Source organism: Parasteatoda tepidariorum, chromosome 9 (assembly GCF_982258835.1).
Source record: "Parasteatoda tepidariorum strain Cologne lab strain chromosome 9, Ptep-v5.0, whole genome shotgun sequence".
In the NCBI taxonomy this organism is placed as follows: domain Eukaryota; kingdom Metazoa; phylum Arthropoda; class Arachnida; order Araneae; family Theridiidae; genus Parasteatoda; species Parasteatoda tepidariorum.
The window spans coordinates 53,422,316-53,444,716 of NC_141763.1; the positions used below are offsets into that span (position 1 = coordinate 53,422,316).

The window sequence follows — 22,401 nt, forward strand, 5'->3', positions numbered from 1 at the left end:
CTGCTTATTTTAACCGATTAATTCCTACTTAAAATCGAAACTTGGAAATTTTTACTTCTACTTTCACTTCATATTTTTGTTTATGTGATTGTAATTATTTTTTAATATAAAAATTATACAATACATCAATTTAACATTTCTAAAAGCCGCAATGGGTAAATCCTAACCTTTTTTAATTAGAACTTATAGCCATTAATTAATCAAATAATGCTCTCCCTACTCTTTTTTCTGTTTTGTAGTATATATTTGAAAGTAAATTTTTTTAAGTGCTCTTGTTTAAATAGGATTTTTTTTTTATAATTAAAATTAAAATCCCTTTTTTATTATTATACGAGTTGAATTTTTATTAGTTAAAGTTCATTTTGTGATAACGTACTTTATGATATGTTTGTGTCCAGAATTTCTATAAATTAAAAAAATAAATGTTTCTTATTTCTTTATGTTAGAGGAAATGTCTGATACACTTTATGAACTCAATCTTGGGATTAAAGAAAATAAATCCTCTCCAGAAATCCAGAAAGTTTTAATGAAAATAAATAAACAGATTTCTGCTGAAGGTATATATTAATATCTTTCTTTGATGCTTTTAAAAATCAATTTATAATCAGATGATTTACATTCCTGTATATTGTTGATATGTATTCCTTCCTGTTAAACTATATTGCTATTTATATCGTAAAAGCTTTTTAATCGTTCTTATTTTATAATTTTTTCTGTCTGTTGATTGTAGACCATTACTGGATTATATAAATTTATAAGAATTATGAATAAAAAATATGTTGTCCTTGTATTCTTATATTAAGAATTTATGATCTGTTATGAAAATTGTGTTTTTTTGTGAAGAATTTTTTTTTCTTTTTGTGGAGATATTTCCATATTGGTACCTGTTTGTGCAACTGCCAGTTTTTAATATACCAACAGGTGGTGCTATGGAATTAACTTTATGATAAAATACACTAGTTTTTTTATGCATTTAATTTATTGAAACAGAATTCTGATTAAAAAATTTAGAATTTTTATATTATTCTTTCAAAAATATGAGAACCTCTTATTTTGTTTAAAAAAACTACACAGAAAGGATTTATGTAAAATTCAGCATGCTCGATTTTTAATTTATTTGCATTTTTATTTTTGAAGTATTATAGAGTCATTAAAAAAATAATAAAATTTAAAGTTGTATATTTTTCTTTGTATTATCTTTTTAAAATATCTGATTTGTAAAACCTTGAAGTTACATTTCATGGCTCATAGTTAAGCATGTTTTTTAAAAATTTTTTTTACTATGCTTTACCGTATTTTTCGTCGCAAGCGCCGCACATCGATAAAAATAAAATTAAAAAAGTTATAGTAAGCGTTGCAATGCCGCTAAACCGCGCATATCAGCATCCTTTTAGAAGAGACCTTTAAATTACCATTTAGAATATCTGTATAATAAAAAATTTAATTTTTTTATGCATTTCATAAAGTAAAGTTTTAATTTCTAAACTATAATAAAAAATTTCTATTTCAGCAAAAAAAAAAACAACTAAAAAAGTTTTCTCTTTCAGCAAAAAAAAAGAAAAGAAAACAGCAAAATTATATAAAATAAAGTTGTTCTTACCAGTTGGCACCGCGCTAAAAAACAGAAGAACAGCAGAAAAATATTTTTATGTTCAGTAGTTGAAATAACGCTGAACTGATTACAGAAATCCGTAAAACAATGTATTAAGAAAAATAAAATAAAAATTTATTAAAAGAAAGATTTTAAAATAAAAACATTTTAAAACTTATTACCGTTAACAATTTGAGGAAAAACTAATGCATAATAACAAAACAGCTAATAATAACAAAATAACTAATAATAACAAGAATAAGAAATAACAAAACAGGCCCCAAAAAAATTCTGAAGGAATGAGCGAAGGGGAAATAAGTTTCACTTTCACAATTTTTTGGGGTGGAATTTTAGTGGGTAGAATGCCCTCTCCTTCAAAATGTTTAAGAAAATGTAGAAAGAGAAGAAAATGTTTAAAAGAGGGATGTACCCCACCTCCTCCACGTGTCATTTCTACTGGAGCTGTTTAGGAGGAATCAATCAGTTATATTTTAAAGGGGTTGGGGAAAAGAAAAGGGTATGGGACCCCTAATCCAGCATTCCAAAATTCGGCACTTAATCTGATCTAATTTTTTTTTTCTTTTTTTTAAAGAAATTTATATTGATAAGACAAAAAAAAAAAAATCAACTATATTTTTTCGATTTGGAATTTTATTCTGTTGAATTAACTTACTTTATTTTATCTTTTAAAAATAAAAAAGAAGCTTGAAAAAAAAATAAATAAATCTGTGTCAAAGGAAACATCTGTTTCTTAAGCAGCTTAAAATAAATTGAGAAGTAAAAACACCTGCATTTCCAATGAACAGAATAAAGAAATGCAAATTGGAAAAAACTGATCAATCAATCTTGACAGCTGGGCTTGTGCTTTACTGATTTGTCCCCACATTTCCCTCCTCTGTTTGACCATAAATTGTCCACACCCAGTTGACATTGAAACTACCATGTGGACAACAATATGAATTCTATCCCTTTTGCGGTTTTTTATTCGATTCATAAATTTTTTTATTTTGCCGCTTTTTATTAGTTATGAACTGATAATTTTTTTTGTTGTTAATAGTTAGCTTGTTTTTTTTTCGTGTTAATAGTTGTTTGCTTGTTTTTTTTTATCGTTATTGGTTTTTATCTTGTTTTTTGTTGTTACTCATTGTTAGTTTCTTAGCATTAATTGTTAATTTTATTATTATTTTTTTTTGTAGTTCCTTGTTTGCTCTTTTTTTCTTGCGAGGTAAGCGTCTTTTGTTAAAACAATATGTTATCTAAAAGAAAAAACGAGAACTATGATCTTGCTCCAAAGAAGAAACAATTATTTCTTCTTCATAGGATTCAGATTATTTCTTCTTGATTATATTATATACATTATTATTTTGATTAGTAAAATTTCTTAAGATGGGCCAGTTTTAAATTCACCCCCGAAACTTAACTAAATTTATTGGTTTTTCTGAAATTAACAATGGAATTGAATTATAGTAACATTTGGGGGCCATATTGGAATTTCCGAAAGAGATCCGAAGTTCGGCATTTCGTTAGTTCCGTGAGTGTTGGATTTAGGGTCCTATTACTTCCTTTTCTGTTCGCTCAAATTACAATTGCCGATGTTCTGCAGCAGATCGCGATACGGGCGAATATTTCGTCGACTTCGTTATAAATTTTTTTTAATAGTCTTTCTCTCAGAAAATTATTTCATCTTAAATAACTTTCCTTGAAAAATTTTTTTGCTACTAAAAAATATTTCGTCGGAAGCGTCGCATGTAGGAAATTTTTTTTTTCTTTCCGATAGTGCCTCGGCGCTTCCGCCGAAAAATACGGTACTTTTCATTTAATAAGTCTTATAATAATAATAAAATGTTAAATAGCATCGAAACATCAAAATAAAAGTTTGAATTCATTAAAATTGATTTTGAAATTTTAAAAAAGCAATTTCATGGAATCCTAGAAGACCTTTACAGAACCTTAGTGTTCCGCATAACCCTGCTCCGTATCCCTGCTCTAAAGTAGGACCAATATTTTTTTTCCCCTCTGTTATTTCATAAAAAATAAATCAATGTTAAACAAAAGAGAAAAAAAGAATAAAATTTTCTACAATTATGTTCCTATGCTTAAATTTCTTTAATAGTGTTTAATTATTTTAGAATGATTTTAATGAAATATTGTCTGCCATATTATGATTTTAAACTTAAAAAATTTATTATTGTTTGATTTTCCAATTGTCATGTTAACTAAATTTTTTCTTTTAAAGGCTGTGACAAAAAATCTTTAATGGAATACTTAATCAAGAATGGGATTGTGGATACATTTTGCTTAATTTTGAAGTCAAGAGAACGTTTTTCTGCTTCTACATTTGCTTTAGTGGCTGAAATTCTGGCTGAAGTAGCTAAGCTTGGTAAGGATGGTTTAGTATACAATAAACAATGGGTCAGTTTCAAGATGCAGTGCTTTTAGAGCTTAATCAAGCTAATTCTGAGCTGTTAAATGCTTAATCTATTTTCATCTTTAGAGGATATTTTCTTTCCTTGTTTTTTTCTTCTTCTTTGTTTTAAATAAATGATTTTGTGTAGCATTCGAATGCCTTGTAAACAAACTTTTCATTTAATTACAAAATATTTCACAACACTGTGTAAACAATAGTTTTTTGATAATTTTTCATCATGATAATTATGAATTGAAAATTATTTGTGAAAATTATGAATTGAATCTATGTAAAACTCAACTGTTAAGCGATTAACTTTAAACTTTGCAGTTGCAGAAATTTGGAGAGGGATCTAAAAGCTCTGTATCATTAAAAATGCCTATTATTCATTTTGCATTGCTTTATATTTAAAAAATGTTAGAAATATATTACCTTTCTTGAAATTTCAAATATTTGTAAAACTTTTTAATGTTTTTGCAAAACTGTTTAATGCTTTTGTAAAACTAATTGCTCGCTTGTAGGGTAATGATATGGTTTATCTCAAATTTGAGCCAGCATGATATTATTATTTCAATTACTGTTGTTTTTTAATAGAATACTCAAATAATAATTTACTTTTACAAATCAGTTTGCTACAGTAACAGTTTACTATAATTAAATAGTTTACTAACTTATAGTATTAACAAAACATTGAATAAAAATTTAAGCACATTTTTATATGAATTTGCAAATACTATCTTTTATTATAAGATTTGTTTAAAATTTTGCTAGTCAACGTGTACAGTTAAAATAATGAATACAAAATTGTAAAAAAATATTAAAAATTAACATTTACAGAATTATTAAATAATTTCTTAGGCAAGAAACATTTAACAAATTTTCATAGCAACCAAAAATTAAATAGAAATTTAAAAAACTATATTGTAGAGGAAGTTGGAATAGTAACAGAACAAAATGATTATTTTTAAATTTTCTTTTAGTAGAATCATGCTAAATTTTTGAAACCAAATCAGTACTAATACTATAAAAAAATCCTGGGATTCTGGTTAATGTTACAATTTGTTTATAATGAAGAAACAAAAACAGTTGTGCAGTAAGTGGGAACATAGATGTTGAGCCCATTATATAATTAAAAAAAAATATGGGATACGTCTTAACCAATTTTGCCACATATACCTAGTAAAAATGCAACACATTTAAATGTCTATTTTATCATTTTATCCTTTAATGTGTCTATTTTTATAATTTTAGTAAAAACGCATTATTTTTTTGCAGATTCTGGTCGTCAAATTTGCAGTGATAGTGCTGTTATTGTTCCATTATTAGAGTTGTTGTTAAACAATGATTCTAATGTTGTTTTACAAGTCTGTAGAGCACTAGGAAACATTTGCTATGATAATGGTAACATTTTCAATTTGCATTATTTTATATAAAATTGTTAATACATTTTGTTTTAATTTGCATTATTTTATATAAAATTGTTAATACATTTTGTTATAAGTTTGTAATTAATTGTCATCGAAATACTTTTAATACACCCTTGCTGGTTGAGCTCGCCAATCCCTGGTACTGCTTTCTCATTTCTTTTAGAAAACATATATTTATTGTTATACGGGTCATTTATATACATTTTGTTGCTTACTACCAAAATTCCTCTAGTGCCTATTACCATAATTAATTAAACATCACTGACATCAATAACAGTTAGGTTATTTTTTCACAACCTCCCATAAAATAGTATCTACAATTTTCTTGTGTAAGAACCCAAAAAAAAAGTTAAGCAAATAAATAAAAATCAGCATTAAAAATATGGCTCAGTCTAAATTCTCCCCCTCCCTTCAAATCAGAAAACTGGGTCATTTTTCTCCTATTTACTTCTAGATAAGTGGGTGTTTCAGTTCATAAAAATCAGTGACATTTTTCCATTTCAGGACCGTTTGTTAGTAGAAACTGGAGTGAGGTTTTCTAGTTGCATGACCATTTAAATTTGTGAATTTTAAGAAATTATATGAAATTTTTTGATGAATTAAGAGATCCTTAGAAATGCGTGACGTATAGTTTTATTTATGGTAAATGAAAACACATGTTTAAATTAATGCTTAAATTAGATGTTGATATTGTTTTTAGTAGATATTGTTATTTACTTGACTTCCGTCAACCGATCAACTAACGTGACTTATAGTTTTATTTATGGTAAATGAAAACACATGTTTAAATTAATGCTTAAATTAGATGTTGATATTGTTTTTAGTAGATATTGTTATTTACTTGACTTCCATCAACCGATCAACTAACCATCAACCGATAAATGCTCACTGCCTTCGTATTTCAGTTGTCATTTATTTGTTGTCAGTGTGAAAGAGAAAATTATTATTTTTTTTAACTATATACATAATAAAGAGTTTTACATGATATATATAATAATAGCATATTTGTTGTAATTAAAATAGTAACCATTTAATATGTATGTAATAATTTCATAGATATTTTCTATTTTAGATGCTGCTCGAAGTTTAGTAAAGGAACACAATGGTGTTGATAGACTCATACAACTGCTGAGAAATCTCTTGGAGAAAGACAATCTACCTGAAAATTTAAGGACAATTACATCGGGTTGTCTCCTGAATTTAACAGATACCTATGGTAGTTCAATATATTTATCATTATTTCAAAAAATTTCTATAATGTTAATCATGTTATTTAATTTTTTAACTTTGTTACAGATATTCCTCTTTATTGTGAGTAGTCAAATAACATCTTTTTTTTTTATTGTCTCCTGTAAAATTTTTTTAAAATTATAATTTAATTTTAAAAATTGCATTTTTGCAACTAGAGTTATTTTAGAAACTTTTCCGATAGCAGAATTTTTAGAGTCAATCTGTTGCTCCAAAAATTCAAATTTGTTTATGACTCCAATGCAGTTAGACAGAGTTTATTATTCTAAAAAATTAAGCTTAACCTAACACGAATGTTTAGTAAATTTACCACTATTGAATGTAATAAAGTTATATACAAAAACTTTGTGTTGTTTAAATTTAAGTTAATTTTACACAATTTTGTTTTAACTTCACACAAAAGGAGAAAAAAGCAGATGCTTATATTATGTTCAATAAAATAATCAGAAAAACTGGAAGAGATGATAATATCACAATAAAATCTTTTCATTTTACTGGAAGAAATTAACTAAATTGTAGTTTATGGTGTTATGATTTGTACATATATAAAGTTTCTTCAAATGAAATTCATTATAATTATTAAGTATTCTAATTTAATATAGCATTATAATTTAACAAGAAAAATCGTTATATGTATTTTAGAGGAAATACAAGATCAAGCAGTAGAAGCAGGAATTTTAGATGTTTTGCTTCAATACCTTTTGAAGTTTAGCTCAGATGAAGATGTTGTTACTCATTGTTTATTGGTTCTCAGTTGCCTGGCTGATAGTAGTTAGTATTTTTTCCTTTTTTTTCTTCTATTGGTTAATAGAAGCATTTTTAGCATGTAATTTGTGTGTAACTGTGTAATAGATAAGTCAAATATGTATCATTTGAACTAGTTTAGTTAGATGTTTTAGATAATTGGTTTTTTGGTATTTGTAATATAATTTTACATTTCATTGTCTCCATTTTTTTTATGAATTTACTTAAAATATCTTAAACACTTCCAGATAATGGCCGTGCAAAAATACTTGAAAAGTCTGTCCTTTCTTCTCTGCTTAATCTACTAGAGAAACCTTTAAATGATGACATTTTAGATTCTCTTCTTGAACTTTTTGGAAATCTTTGTGAAAATGGTAATATGATACATTTTTGTTATTATATTTAAAGCTTTTTATTTTAATTATTTTAAATTAATTTTAAATTTCTGAATTTAACTCTATTGTTTGGAGTATGGCTCAATTTATATTTGTCAATCCCTAATATTCTGACATCAAACTTTAAATGTATCCCTCTTTAAAAGTCGTGGCTGGTATACTTACCAATTTTGAAATGTCCTCGGTAAATTATTTTAATATTTTAAATTTTGCTATCATTTGTTATTAATTTCAGTATTAATAAAGTACATTTGAATCAAGCTAGTAACCATATGCCTGGAGTGCATATAGGCGTTGTAATTTGTGTTATACAAATTACAACGCCTATGTTGTAATATCAAAAGAGGACACGCCATGTGAGCATAACTTGTGATAGCAAATTGTGTGTGCTTTTTTGTGTTCAAAAGATTCAAGAAAATAATTTTGTAATTTTAGATGAATAAAAGTTTTAATTTACAATTCCTATTGTAGTTTATTATAATACAAATTTAATAAATCGAAAGAAATAAAAATAATTTAGTACTTACCACCAGAATATTGCATTAAAATCCAAACTTATTTAATCTAATTAGCTAAATTAATTTCTTTTCTTAAGTTGATTTCAATCCTTAAAATATTTTAACGAACAATTGTTAAAAAGAAATGGTCTATTAAAGGGTTAAAAAAGGTTAAGTTTGTGTTTATAAAACTTAGCTAATTTTTTAAGTCCGAGATTAAAAGGTTAAACTATTGTTTAAAAAAATGACATCTAAATTAGAAGAGGAGCCAGCAAATGAAGATTTTCCACATAATACTGGACTTAAAACAAATTCTTTAGAAGTATTGAAGGGTTTTTTTTAAAAAAAATTATGACTAGAAAATTACTTTCTTTGTCTTTCAAGAGACATAGTCAGTAACTAATAACATATAGTAAATGATTTGTATTGTGTGTTATGTTTTGAATATTTATAACTTTTATGAGACAATTAAAGGTATTTTAGTTGATTATGGTTTAATTACAGTTAAATTAATTTCTGAGGAATTATTATTGGATAAACTCTTAAAATTATGGCTCTTCAAACCCTAACTCATTTTAATGACTTGGGCTAAATGATTATAAACCACAGTATTTCCAAAGGTGACATTTTTACACCAATTGCCCCTTAGTGTTATTTTCAGATAAGTACTTGACAAGTTTCTGGTTTATTCAATTGATAATCCCTGGAAAAATCTTATTACCCGTATGGAAATCTTAAATTATTCTCTGTTTTCACAAAAAATGCTCCCATAACAATTGGAAAATGTAGCTTCCAAGCCCTTTCAATATATATATTGAAGGGCTTGAAAGCTACATTATTCAAAGTCCTTCAATTTAATTTATATCTAACTTATTACAAAGTATTTAATTTTTGAAATGCTAGCTTTATCTTTTAAAATTTTATTTGTTTGTTATATATTAAGCAAAACAGTCAACTGTGGATAATAAAGTTGTAATATAGCCAATAGTTTAATAATTATTGTAATCATGAGTGTATATTATTCATTTTCATTGCTTGGCACTTTAATTCAACCCAAATTTTATGGCCCTTCAGTTTTTAACCCCCCCCCCTGCTTCAAGCTGAGATCAGTTAGCAGAGTAGTTTTGTTTTTGAAAGACTGGAAAGCATCATCAGCACTACATGAATAACGCCATTCCCCTCGACCAAAGATGAAATCCCCCAATGGTCTACAGCCAAAAAGCGAAGACCTTTAATAACGCAGTTGCAAAAGATGGAGCGACAGAAGTTTTCCCCTTTGATTCATTCAAAGAGTTTTTCGTTTGGCATGTCTTGGAAGAACAAACTCTTGCCACAGGGAGGCATTTTTTAAAATTTGTTGAGTTCTAAAAGAAGCATTTCCATTTCGATGTGGCCACTTGATATCAAAATAGCTTTAATATACTTTGTACAGGAACAAAAGTTAAAGTCATCAAGAGGAAGCCAAAACTAGTTGCCATTCCAACTAATAAGCTAGTAATTTTAATATGAATAAAATATTCATAATCTCATAATAGAATGGCAATTCATAGAAGTGTGGTTGTCATCTCTGCTGGCTTCTGACATAGCGTAGAGAGCCTACCAATACCATCTTGTTTCTCCTTCAGACATATTTTGCTCTTCACCTTTTAATTTAAAAGGGCATCTAGTGCCATAAGGCATGCATTAGAACATACCATACTCAGATCTAATGCAGCTAACATTTTCCTTTCCTTTTTTTTTATTTATAAAGATTTCTTTTTCTTAATTATAGATTCTGCAAAACTCAGCTTGGCAGAAATGGGCTTATGTGAAAAACTAGTGCAGCTGGTCAGGAAGCATTTAAGTTCTGGAAATGTTGTCAATGGTACATTCAATGTGTGTAAAACTGTTCCGGATTTAGTCATATTGATTCTAACTGGTGGTGTGTATTTATTTATTATGCTATCTTTAATAATTTTCAAAGTAAATCAAGTTAGTATAATATGAGATTTCATTAAAAAACTCTCCCCTCGCCTGAAAACGTTTATATAATCAGGGAAATTAACTTGTATTTTCAAATCATGTGAATGAAAAGAAGAAAAGAAACTGATTTCCAATCATGTTCGAAATTAAAAATTTTGGAAATTCTTAATTTTAATTCTTTGTCTAGCCTATAAACAAGCATCTTTTTTTTTAATTTTTCTTTCCTTTTTTTTTTTTGTTTTTTTTTTTGTTTTGTTTTATAAGAAAACAAATCTTTTAAACTTTTTCTATTTTTTAAGAATTACAGTGTATCTTAAGAAATTTTTTCATAGCTATAGTTTACAGATTATAATTCTTTAGTACAGCATTGGAAATTAGGAACCCCCACTTTACATTCAGTTGTTATTCAACTTTAGTTTTCATTTCAGCTTTCATTTGGTGTTATTCTTAGGATTTATGTCAACTTAATATGCAATAAAATGACAGTAAAAGTAAATATAATAGTTTTTCATTATTCTTATGAATGATTTGGAACTAATATAATTTTGCATTATTTATTACTATTACTTTCATTTCAATTCTTTTTACTACCTTTTCATACTAGTACAATAAATTAAGAAGCTACTCTACCTTTAAAAGAGATTCAATACTAAGAGATATCTTTAGTAGTAGTCCGAATTGGATACACTAGACAATAAATAAAGGAAAACAATGTACCTATTTCTTTTCCATTGGGAAGAGATAGGTGTGTATTTTCTTGTTTATTAAAATTACACTATTTTATTTATTTATTTTTTAAAATAATATTTTAGATGCAAGCATGGAACATTTGTGGAACGATGGGCAAGGAGTTGTGTATAAAGAAACTTTATCATGGCTAAAAAGTAATGATGAAAATCTTCTTATTGCGGGTGCTTTAGCAACAGGAAACTTTGCTAGAAAAGGTATACTAAGTTTTTTGTTTCCCTTTTAGTTTCATATATGCAGTAAAATTTGTCAATTTTATTTATTACATGTTACACCATTTCCATTTAAAATTAACACCTTATTATTAAAATATATTATTTAGAGAATTGCATTAATGTTAATTTTTTTTTGTCTCTATTTTTCTTTTAACAAGGCAAGTAAGTAATTTCAAGAAATATTTTCAACCAAATCTATTCTTATAATATTCTGCATTAGAATTAAATTTCTTTTTAAAAAAAGTTTCTTTTTATTTTTTGAAGCTGGAAATTCCAAATGTTTTCCTTTAATTATAAATTTTTTATTGCTTTCATTTTTTAATATGTTATGACAAATAAATTATGTTTATAATTGTTTTATTTATTTGCAGGTAACGCCAAGTGTTATTATTTTGAATTCTAAATTTTATCTTAATTAAAAAAAAAAGATTTTTCTGTCTTATTATAAAGGCTTATTAGAAAGTGATTAGAAGGCTGATTAGAAATTAAATTGATGTTTCCAAAATTTTTCTTCCATTATGAATATTTCAATAATTTTCATTTTATAATGTCTTTTGACAAATAAATTATGCTTACAATTTTTTTAAAAAATTATTTCTTAGGTAATGGTGTGCGATATTATTTTAAATGCTAAATTTTATCTTTATTTAAAAAATGTTCCTCTTGCTTTTTCACAAATGTGTAAAATTCCTAAGCTGTTTAATTTATTATTAAATATGATTTTGGCAGGGTCACATGCTATTCTTTTATTATTCTTATCCACCTTAAATTTTAAATATTTGTTTATAGCATGATTGGTTTTCCTAATAGTTTTTTTAAAAAAAAAAAATCTTATTTTGTATGAAATTGATTTTCAATTACATTAATTAGACTTGATATTTTTAGAAAATTTATAAACTGCTACAAATCTTACTTTTAATTCTAACAAACCCTTTTTTTAATTTTTTTTTATTTATTTATGTTTTTTTGTGCAGTATCTATGTTCAAGTTTGAAACAAATTCTTATTAAACATTTGTGTTAAAACAGTATTAATGATATATAACAAATCTAGTTATTTATCGATCATTTTTAAAATAAATCATCATAAATTAAAATTTGTAATAATTTTTTTAAAAAAGTATTTTTGTTAGGAATTAATTTTGTTGTATATTGTGCTTAAATTATTCATTATTCTCAAGTTTTCCACTTTATCCTTTCAGATAGTCATTGCATTCAAATGTTAGCTGATGGTGTTGTAGAAGAACTGCGATCACTTTTGGCGAAACATTCTGGTAGGGATGGGGACATTAGAATGCAGCATGCTGTCCTTTCAGCATTGAGGAATTTAGCTATTCCTGGTAAAAATTAAACTTTTTTGCTACGTCTTTCCAAACTCTCTATTCCTCTTAATAATTTAACATTATTTTTAACTTTAAGTTTATCATATATCAGTTATTAATTGATTTGCTAGTTTTCTTATTTTTAACTGCTGGCTAAAATTGACTGTGTGATTATTTTAATGGACTAGATATATTTAAACAATGAATGATTATACCAAACTGTAAATAATTAACCTATAAAATTTAAAAGTGTTAGTTTTTCAAAAAATTTTAAAAAGTTTTTACTTAAAATTATATTAATGAAATGATTAGTTATTTTGATAATGAATATTTAAATAACTTAACTTTATTTCTAACTTTAATTTTCTAATTTATCAGCTATTGAAGGAATTTTTAACGCTCTCCTGTATTTGACCACTATGAACAATTGACTGTGTAATATTTTTAGCGTTAATCTCTATATTGTAATCTTTATTATTTGTTAATTGCCATAATCTCTTTGAAATTTTGTTCAAAATTTGTAGTTTTAATATTTTATTTATTTTTGTTGAAATTGTTTAGCTCAAAATAAAGCAGCTATGGTCAATCTGGGTGTTGTGTCTAACCTGATTGAAATGATGAGTGTTGAGACATTTCCTGTAGTTTTCAAACTCCTTGGTACTTTGAGAATGTTACTTGACAAGCAAGGTAAGCATGTTCTTTCAATCGTTTTCGAATTTTCAATGCTATTTTCCTGTTAAAGCGTTTCATAATGCACACTGAACAGCCAACCCGATTTTCAGTTAAGACTGTCAATCTTCAACTTCGTAGCTTGTAATTTTGATCCCGACCCAGAAGACAATATTACTCCTAGATCAAGCATTGAGACAAACTAGCCATTGTGGAAGATTTTTGATAGAACTAACCCACATTTGCATTACACACACAGAAAAACTACGAAACCACCCGAGGTTAACTTGATGACAAAGGGATTTTAACCCATTATCCGTGTGGTTGGTGCAAGTTGGTGCGGTGGTGTTCAGTGTGGTTGGTGCAAGTCGGGAACAGAATTCATATCAATCAGCCATCGCTGAGATATGAACCTAGATCACTTCATTGTGAGGCAAGCACTCAATCCTCTGAGCCATCAAGATTCCCTGTTAAAGCATTTTTTAATTATATGATCCTGTTAATTCCTTGTTTGAGTTTATACATTATTTGACTGTTATTCAGTTGACCCTTGAAATAAGGACTTGTGCGGTCCAAAATAAACATTATAATGTGAGGTTGGTATATCATGAATACACAAAACTATGGCAAATATTTACTCTAAACTCATAAATATTGGAATTATGTTGTCAAAAATATTATTATTCTATCCACTTCTTTCAAAAATTTTAATTTCTGTTCTAAACATGTGATGTTAACTGGTTAAGTGCAACCTTTTTTGCTAAATAATGTACATCCAAAGAACTACCAAGCGAAAATTAAATCTAGAACAATGTGAATTTCACATATTTTAATTTCGAAATAAACCACTCATCACAGCACTTAAAGAAAAGGAGTGAATACCATCTTCAAATAATAAATATATAATCAATGTATTTATTGAAAACTTTGTTAAGAAATTTTCAAATGTTATGAATGCATACAGCAAACTCCAATCTCGTCATGAGGATCATCATTATTTGCTGTGATAAAAATTAATCAATATTTCTTAATCTTTTTAATCAAAGAGTTTTCCTATGCCACTTAGCATAAGAATGGGTGATCCTGTCATGAACCATAGAGAATTCTAGTTATTTTCCTTTTATTGAATGGTAACATGAGAAATACTGGCTTGAATAATTTTCGGGAAGCTTTTGCTATTTAGTGATTCATTTTCAATGGAAAATGTTTGTTTGAAATCAGAAAAGTACTTAACATCTGTTTTTGGTGTGATTTTCTTGGAATTTAAAAAAAATTCTTTTAAATTTTCAGTGGTTATATTAGAATGAACTTTTTATTTCGGACATTCTAATGGACTGTAAAATTACTTTAGGTGTATGGAATAGCAAATGGGACTTTTACTGGTCGTTATGATGGATGGGTTGTAGTAATAGAGGATTGTATTAAGGAGTGTCGACAGTCTATACACATGTTTTTTGCACAATTTTTATATTTTCTTTTTTATATTATTTATTATTCAGCGTTGTAAAATTTTTAGAAATAATTTTGAATATTCTTTTATTTAATCGCATTTAAAAATTTACAAAAAAAAACCCCTCTTAGATAGCATGTTATAATATTGAAATCAAAATAGGAGCATGGAAATTAAAATTAAATTAGCATAAATTGATTGTATTAGAAAAATTGCAAAGCAAGTAATCTAAATTTATGAGTATGGAGGTCTCTAATATCTCTATCTTTTGGTTAGAATGCTACTTGTCCCTTAAAAGCATGTTATTTACAAAATATTTGTTAGAGATTCATTTTTGTTGTTAAAAGTTTTTTTTGAAAATATTTGAGTCTAGATTACAAGTATTGAAGTTTTGATTTGAGATTGCTAATACTTTTATTTAGATAAACTGCAGATAGACTCGTGCTTGTCAATTAAGAAACATGTAATTTACAAAATATTAGTGAAGAATCATTTATTATTCTTTTTTTTAACTTTTTGTTTTGTGTAAATTACCTTCTATGTAGTTTAAACAATTTTAGAAAGAAAACAAATCAAATTTTAGAAATCTGAAAATTGTTTCTTTGTTTATTATATGATTGTTACTTTGAGACAGATTATTGTATGATGAGTAAATTATAACTAATATTAAATGCTATTAATATGTATTTATGTAGAAAATGTTGCAAAATCTGTTGGTGAAAATTATGGTTTTGTAAAGAGGCTTGTGGGATGGAGTAATGTGGAAGATCACCCTGGTGTCAAGGGTAAATTTTATTCATATTCAATTTTATAATTATTTATGATCTTCTTAATACGGTTTTAAGGCTTAATATAGTCCAAAGTTCTAATTTAAATTTTTCTTGCATTTAACATAATGTACAAAAGATCATTAAAATATTTATTATTGAAAATTATTAGTTAGAAGGTATTATAGTGTTTGAAAAAATATTGATTCATTTAAAATGTATGCATTAAACTACTCTAATTTTCCATCTTAAAGTATTATGTGCTGTAATTAGTTAATTTGCTAATGCATGCAGTATTATGTTTTGGAATTTCAAGTGCTTCTAAAGATTTAAGAACTTTGACATAATGAAAAATAGAAATGCAAAAAGGAAAAAAAAAAGTAATATATATATGATTAATTTTATATATATAATTGAGTAGGATCAGTCTGGAAAATAGTTAAAACTGTAGAAATGACAAGCCGATATATGGAACTTTTCTTTGACTAGTTCTAAATCCTAATAATGTAGTCTCTCATGGACTTAGTAGATATTCTGACCCTGCATTTCTAAGTGATTCTGACTTGTGTTTGAGTTTTATATCTGATCTAAAAGTTTGTACGTTGAGCTTAGAATAATTTTTGATGAGCTTAGAATAATTTTCAAATTTACAATTTATACTAACTAATTAGCATTTATTCATTGATTTTTTTGTTGACATTTCAAAATATTATGACTTGGACTAAATTTCCTATAAATTAAGTTTTGAATAATTTTTATGTAGTTAATATAAGTACCGCTAATTTTGCCCACAGGTGAATCAACAAGACTTCTAGCTTGGTTGGCAAAAAATTCTAAATCACCTGTGGTTATGAAGAATCTTGTCAAAACCAATGCTTTACCCCCAGTGATATCAATGATGAAATCAGAGCATGTTGTTATGCAGAATGAAGCATTAGTTGCAATTACTTTAGTTGCTACAAGTTGTTTAAGTAAGACCATATTTTACATTTATACATTTACATTTATGATAGGCTATTCCATATAAAATAATGTGTTAAAATGTTAATTTCCCATAAATTCATGCATATTATAATATAAATTTTTTTAATATTTATTAGGTAAAATTTTTAATTTAACTCCTAATTCACCTTCTCGCTCCCGTGATATTGACGGGCTGGAGTGATGAGTAGTAACGCAACAATAAGAATAAAACTAATTCATTTCTTTTTCCCGGAAAAAATTTTATTTCTCATTTTACACAAGATGGCAGTACCAAGATATTTTTAAGGTAATTGTAGATAATTAGTTTATTTTAAACTAGATGTGTGCACTAATCAAATGCGTAATACAAATACAAAAGAGAAAAAATAGGCGTTTCTATGACCGTTTTCTTGAAAATTAACCGATCGTTAAGGAGTTAAAACTGGTATTATGTATAAAAAAAGTTCGGCCTCAATAGGTTCTAACTAGATGAGTTAAAATAAGTGCTTTATTCAAGCAGTAAAAGACATGAATTCAATATCAAATAAATAATAATTTTATAAACTATATTTTAAAAGCTAAATAAAAGAAGGTTCTAAGTGATTTTTTTTTTTGAAAATTGAGATATTTAAGAATTTTTTTTTAAGTATATAACAATAATTTATTTTGCTAATACCTAAACTATGTGTTATTCCAAAAATTGTCTAAAACAAAAGTTTGTGAATATTAGTAATAGGGAGAAATAGAGTATTACCAATATTTTGCTTTTTTCTAATCATATTACCAAAGTATTTCATTGTTACATTGCATTAGAGGGAATCAGAACCGTGTTAAAGTAACATATAAATTCAAAGTATTTGTCTGTAACTGATGTTTTACTGTATAATAAAAATGGGAGCTAAATCAAAAGTAATTGGTTGAAGTTTTGACTGTTTTAATATTTATGTTTGTTACATTAGGTGATGTGGAAGAAATTGCTGGTTCAACAGATTTAATCAATACTTTATATCAAGTCATGGGAAGCGATATAATTGTACCAGAACTCACTCAAAATGCTTTATCCCTTCTTGTGGTTCTTTCAAGCTCTGGTAATTTTCTTTTCTTATGTATAATTATGACTGAATATTTGCAATTAGACATGTACAGTAGAGAACCAATTATCCGGGATGCTCGGAACCATCGCTATCCCGGATATCTGAATTTCCCGGTTTTCTGGATCGACCAAAAAGTGTCGTTAATCGATGTTTTATCGAACCCGAAGTACAAGGAAAAAGTGTAATGCATAAAGTAAGAGAAAAAAGAAAGGTACTCCTAACTTTAAAAAGAAAAAAAAAATGGTAGAAATATAACATTTAAAAGAACAAAAAAATTTGCAAGTTTAGACAAGAAAATCAAGTTTAAAAAATACAAAATTCTCATATTTATTTTTTAAAAATAATTACCATTCCTAAATTAAATAATATAAACAAAACCAATGATTAAATAACGCAATATATTTCATACCTAATTATACGGGGGAAACGATAAAATAAAAGGAAAACTTATTAATCTAAATGAAAACACTTGAAAATTATCAAAACCGAAACGATAATTAAAAAAGGCACTAGCATAAATATTAAAACCCGAAACAAGGCAAGATCAACGGAATTCAAAAAAAAAAAAAAAAAAACCTAATGATAAAATTTATGAATAAAAAGAATTAATTTATTGAGTGCGAAATTTATCGCGAAAAGAAAAAAAATCAAACGTAGTGGAATCAGAAAAACAAAACTGCAATCTGCTTCATAAAATAATCCTATGTTTAAAATAATAAACAATTCTCCTTTTATTTTATTTTTTTGTTGATAAAAACAAGATTTTTAATTACAGCAGATGTGAATCCACGCCAAGAAAAACTTGTAATTGATACCGCACTTCCAAATTTATTCAAAAGAAAAAGATTTTATTTTTATTAGTCGATGTCAAATAAATATATTTTTCTCTTTTCTTTTTCTGTTCACTGATATGCATGCAATGCATTTTCCCCACCCCCCTCGTAAATCAAGCAGAAAACGAAATCAGCATGCCACACCCTTGAGTTTGATTGACGGCCTAAAGGAAAAAATAAAACATTCCTCCCTTGCCTGCCTTCAAGGTCACGGAGAAAATGACGTTTCTCTGGGTAAACGGGGAAAAAAATCTTCCCCTTCCTTACATTTTCCTCTACTCAACTTCAAGGATGAGTCCAATTTCCGCTTTTTTTCGTTCTAGTTTAAAATGGCGGGAAATTCGAGCAAAATTTTTCCCGGTTTTCTGGTTTCCCGGTTATCTGGATACCGGATAAATGGTTCTCTACTGTATATATGTTTAAAAGTGAACTAATTTTTTATATTTAGACTAAATAATTTTTTGAAATAAAAGTTTTAACTCTCTGATGGAAACATTTTTATAGAGCTTTTAGTGTTTACGATAGAAGTGTTTTGCACTTAACCCTGTAGTGGTTACCCCACTAGTGGTAAAGTGGATATAGTTCTAAAATTAGTATATATTTCTCCAAAAAGCATTTGTAGATATTGTTTTAGAAATAGAAATGTATCATGATTATATTTAAAAAATATATGCTGAAAAATTATTTTTTTCTTCATATTATTATATGAAAAAGTTAATGTTTGTGGCTATCAAAATGAGGTTTCACTTTAAATACATTTGACTGAACTCTACACAATTTCATCAAAAACCAAGAAATCTGTAATAGTTTTTGATATATTTGAATTCTAAATGAGAATGTAAAAATTAATATCTATAGTGGTAATTTAAAGTGTTTTTACTATTTATAGCAGACATGTATTTTTATTCAATTTAGTTATTTTAAGAAAATTGTTTTGTTTCCCATGAAAAAACTGCCATATGAAGGCGGAAACTTGCATGAAAAGTTTAACTTGCATCTTTAAAGATGCTCACTACATTGTACCATTATGTTGCTTTACTAATTTTTTGAATGTATATTATGTCTGTTGCACTGTTATCCCCCCTATCATTTTTATCTTTAAAAATAAATAAATAAAAGAAATATTATTTTCTGTGTTAAAATTACTATGTAGGACTATAATCAAACAAATAAATTATGTTTTAGCTATTTCATTCTGAAATATAGAGCATTAGGTACTTTCTAAAGCTAACACAGAAGTAAAAATATCCCTATCATACACCACTTAGCTAGGTCTAATTCTATATCCTCTTTACTCCACCTCAGAAAACGATTCATACTAAAAAGAATTTTTAAATTTATTCCTTAAATTTCTATGTAGATCTGTTATTTAGCTGCCCCTTTCGCAGTTGAATTAATAGTTTTTGCCAGTTTTTGATAATATTAGAAGAAATTCAATCAACAGCTTAATTTAACATGCTGTATAAGTTGATCAGAAACAGATTATTTGTAAATTTTAAATTTTTCATAAGTTTTAAAACTAAAATGAAAAATGCTTGCTTCAATCCCAGTAAATATCGCTAAAAGTATTAAATAAATTATCTCAATTTAAAAGGAGAAAATAGATGGTTTTTTTTAACGTACCCACTTCCCCCCCCTGCCCCCCCTTTTTTTTACCAAGAGCTGACAAATATAATAAAGGAAACTAAATTATAATTAATGAAACTAAAAATTGTGTTATATCATTCAAGCTGACTGTAATAGTTAAATAATAAAGAGATCATGCAGTAACTACCAATATATAGAAGAATACTTTTTTACTCTCTAAAACAAATTAACAGAAAAGCATAATTTTAATAATAAACTCAATTTATTCAAATAAAGTATTTAAGCCAATTATAACTATTTAACAGTAATGTTACAAATTAATGTATTTTTATTTTATTTAAATCAAGATTTAAAAAAAATGTATAATAAGCAATACAGTGCAACCTTGTATTTTTGTAGACCAAATACAATTTGGAAAAGTTTGTTTTTCTTTGTGCAATAACTGATTTTTTCCTCTTAATTTCTATAATATGCTTTCTTTATTCAGTTATACATGAGACCTAATAAATAAAAAAAATATATCATAAATTAATACTTCCATTATTCTAGCAAGATTTGAATACAATCACTTGCATAATTGATACTGTACTGTGTTTCACGAAATTTTTTACCACTTTTAAATTGCGAAAGTTCTAAATAATATTCTCTAAACCTTAGCAAAATTTTGCGTTTAAGAATAAATTTTATATCATAGTTAGCAAACCCATTCTTGATGCCTCGTGAATGTTTTGACGCCAAGATTCGAAATACTATTTGCTTTTTGTCTTTATTTATCTCTTGCATGTCATTGGAAAATAAGAATTGCATCTATTTTTAGCAAGTTTTAATTTACCATTCTTTATTTCAGCTAAATTGCGACCTGTGATTAATGCTACCCCTATACGCTCAGATCTGAAAGCTTTAAAAAATCACAATGATGAGAAGATCAAAGAATTAGCTGGAAAAGCTCTTCAGTTGCTTGAAAAGTCAAAAGCTACTTGAATGATTTAGGTCTCATTGTGTTGTTTTTAATGTTTGCTCACATTCTTTTTATGATATTTTTATGAGACATCTATTTTCAAAACCAGATATATCACTTTTGTTAAATTTTTCAGAGGATAGTAAAGATATTATAAACTCATTTAGTTGCAATAGTATTATGCTGAATCTTTTTTCATTGGAAGATTTTTTAAAATTTGTTTTTCCACTTAGTGCCACTGATTTTAACCAAATTCTAAGTTGTTATATATTTTTTTTTCGTGAGTAGTTAGTATGATTTTAAAAAAGCTAAATTTTTTCCCTCTGTTTGGTTTTTAACTATGCTATAGAATCCATCAGGTTTTGCTATAAAAAAAGGTGTATTTCTATTCAAGAAATATCCCTCTTTTGCTTTATATATTTTATTAATCATCATAATTAAAACTTTAAAAGAGTGTAGTAAGGGCAAAAAACTTTATTAGAACAATTAACTTTTAAGTGATATACAGCAGCCAGTGCATATTTTTTTAAACTGATTTCTTTACTTATTTTCATTTTGAGCTAGCTACTGTATCCAGACCACAAAATGTAACTGTTACTGATATCTATTATGGAAACTGAAAGTATGTAGCATAATCGGTTAATTAAAAAAAATCTCTCTATCTGGTTTTTAAATTAGAGGTCTCAGATTGTAAATTATTATTTCATTATAAATGCAGTCATTTTTTCCCAGAGAAGCAAACTTTTAAACTTAATACATTTTGTTTTATAAAGGTGCAATCTGTGTTTCATGTAAATCATTATAGTAGTTGCTTGAATATTTTATCGATGTGATCAAATTATATGTTGTTCTGGTTAGTGTTCTGTCTGTGTTAAAAACATTTCTTTTGTAGCTTTTATCTTCAAAGAAAATATTTTCCTACTACAGTGCCCGCCCTGATTAAAATCATGTACGTTTTAAGAAAATCCGATTTTACAAAATGGCTGATTTTATAAATTGGAATATCGACACTTTACCAACACTTTCGTAGTTAAAATTTCCAAGTGCACTAAAGATGAAATCGATTATTACATTCATATTTTATTTTCATTGAATTTACATTCCAGATTTTGATTAAACACTTGTCATTTAAAAGAAAAATTCACTGAAAGGCTTTAAATATTATATCTAAATATCTTATATATATTAATTATATCTTATATATATTAAATATAATATATTTGCTTGATTTGCGAATTTAAAGATTCAATATGGTTGGAAAATTTTTAAGAGTTTTTGTAACTTGCTGTTTTTTTTTTTTTTTTTATCTTTGCTGTTAAGTTCATTTTAAAGTATAATGCACTTTTCAGATATCTATTGAAAGTAAAATTCTTTATACAATGATTTAATGACTTGACATTCAGTGATGATAGGAATTCCTATTCATAATTCCTAAATTCTGAATTCATAAATCGTTCTTTTTCACTGTTCACAATTTTATAACTTTCACCCTTCTTTTGCTAAGAAGTGTAAACCACTCCTGTAACT

General features: G+C 26.6%; 1 protein-coding gene across 1 annotated transcript; it reads left to right on the forward strand.

The window, feature by feature from the left end:
• The first annotated feature begins 24 nt into the window (after window positions 1-24).
• On the forward strand, window positions 25-21,636 carry LOC107448060 (rap1 GTPase-GDP dissociation stimulator 1). The gene is made up of 15 exons (XM_016063148.4): window positions 25-155; window positions 447-557; window positions 3,828-3,971; window positions 5,274-5,399; window positions 6,498-6,641; window positions 7,316-7,444; window positions 7,666-7,791; window positions 10,081-10,230; window positions 11,084-11,215; window positions 12,434-12,571; window positions 13,115-13,240; window positions 15,368-15,457; window positions 16,234-16,410; window positions 17,362-17,490; window positions 20,764-21,636. The coding sequence occupies exons 1-15, from the start codon at window positions 152-154 to the stop codon at window positions 20,895-20,897; spliced, it is 1,860 nt and encodes a 619-aa protein (XP_015918634.1). The 5' UTR covers window positions 25-151; the 3' UTR covers window positions 20,898-21,636.
• Window positions 21,637-22,401: the final 765 nt, after the last annotated feature.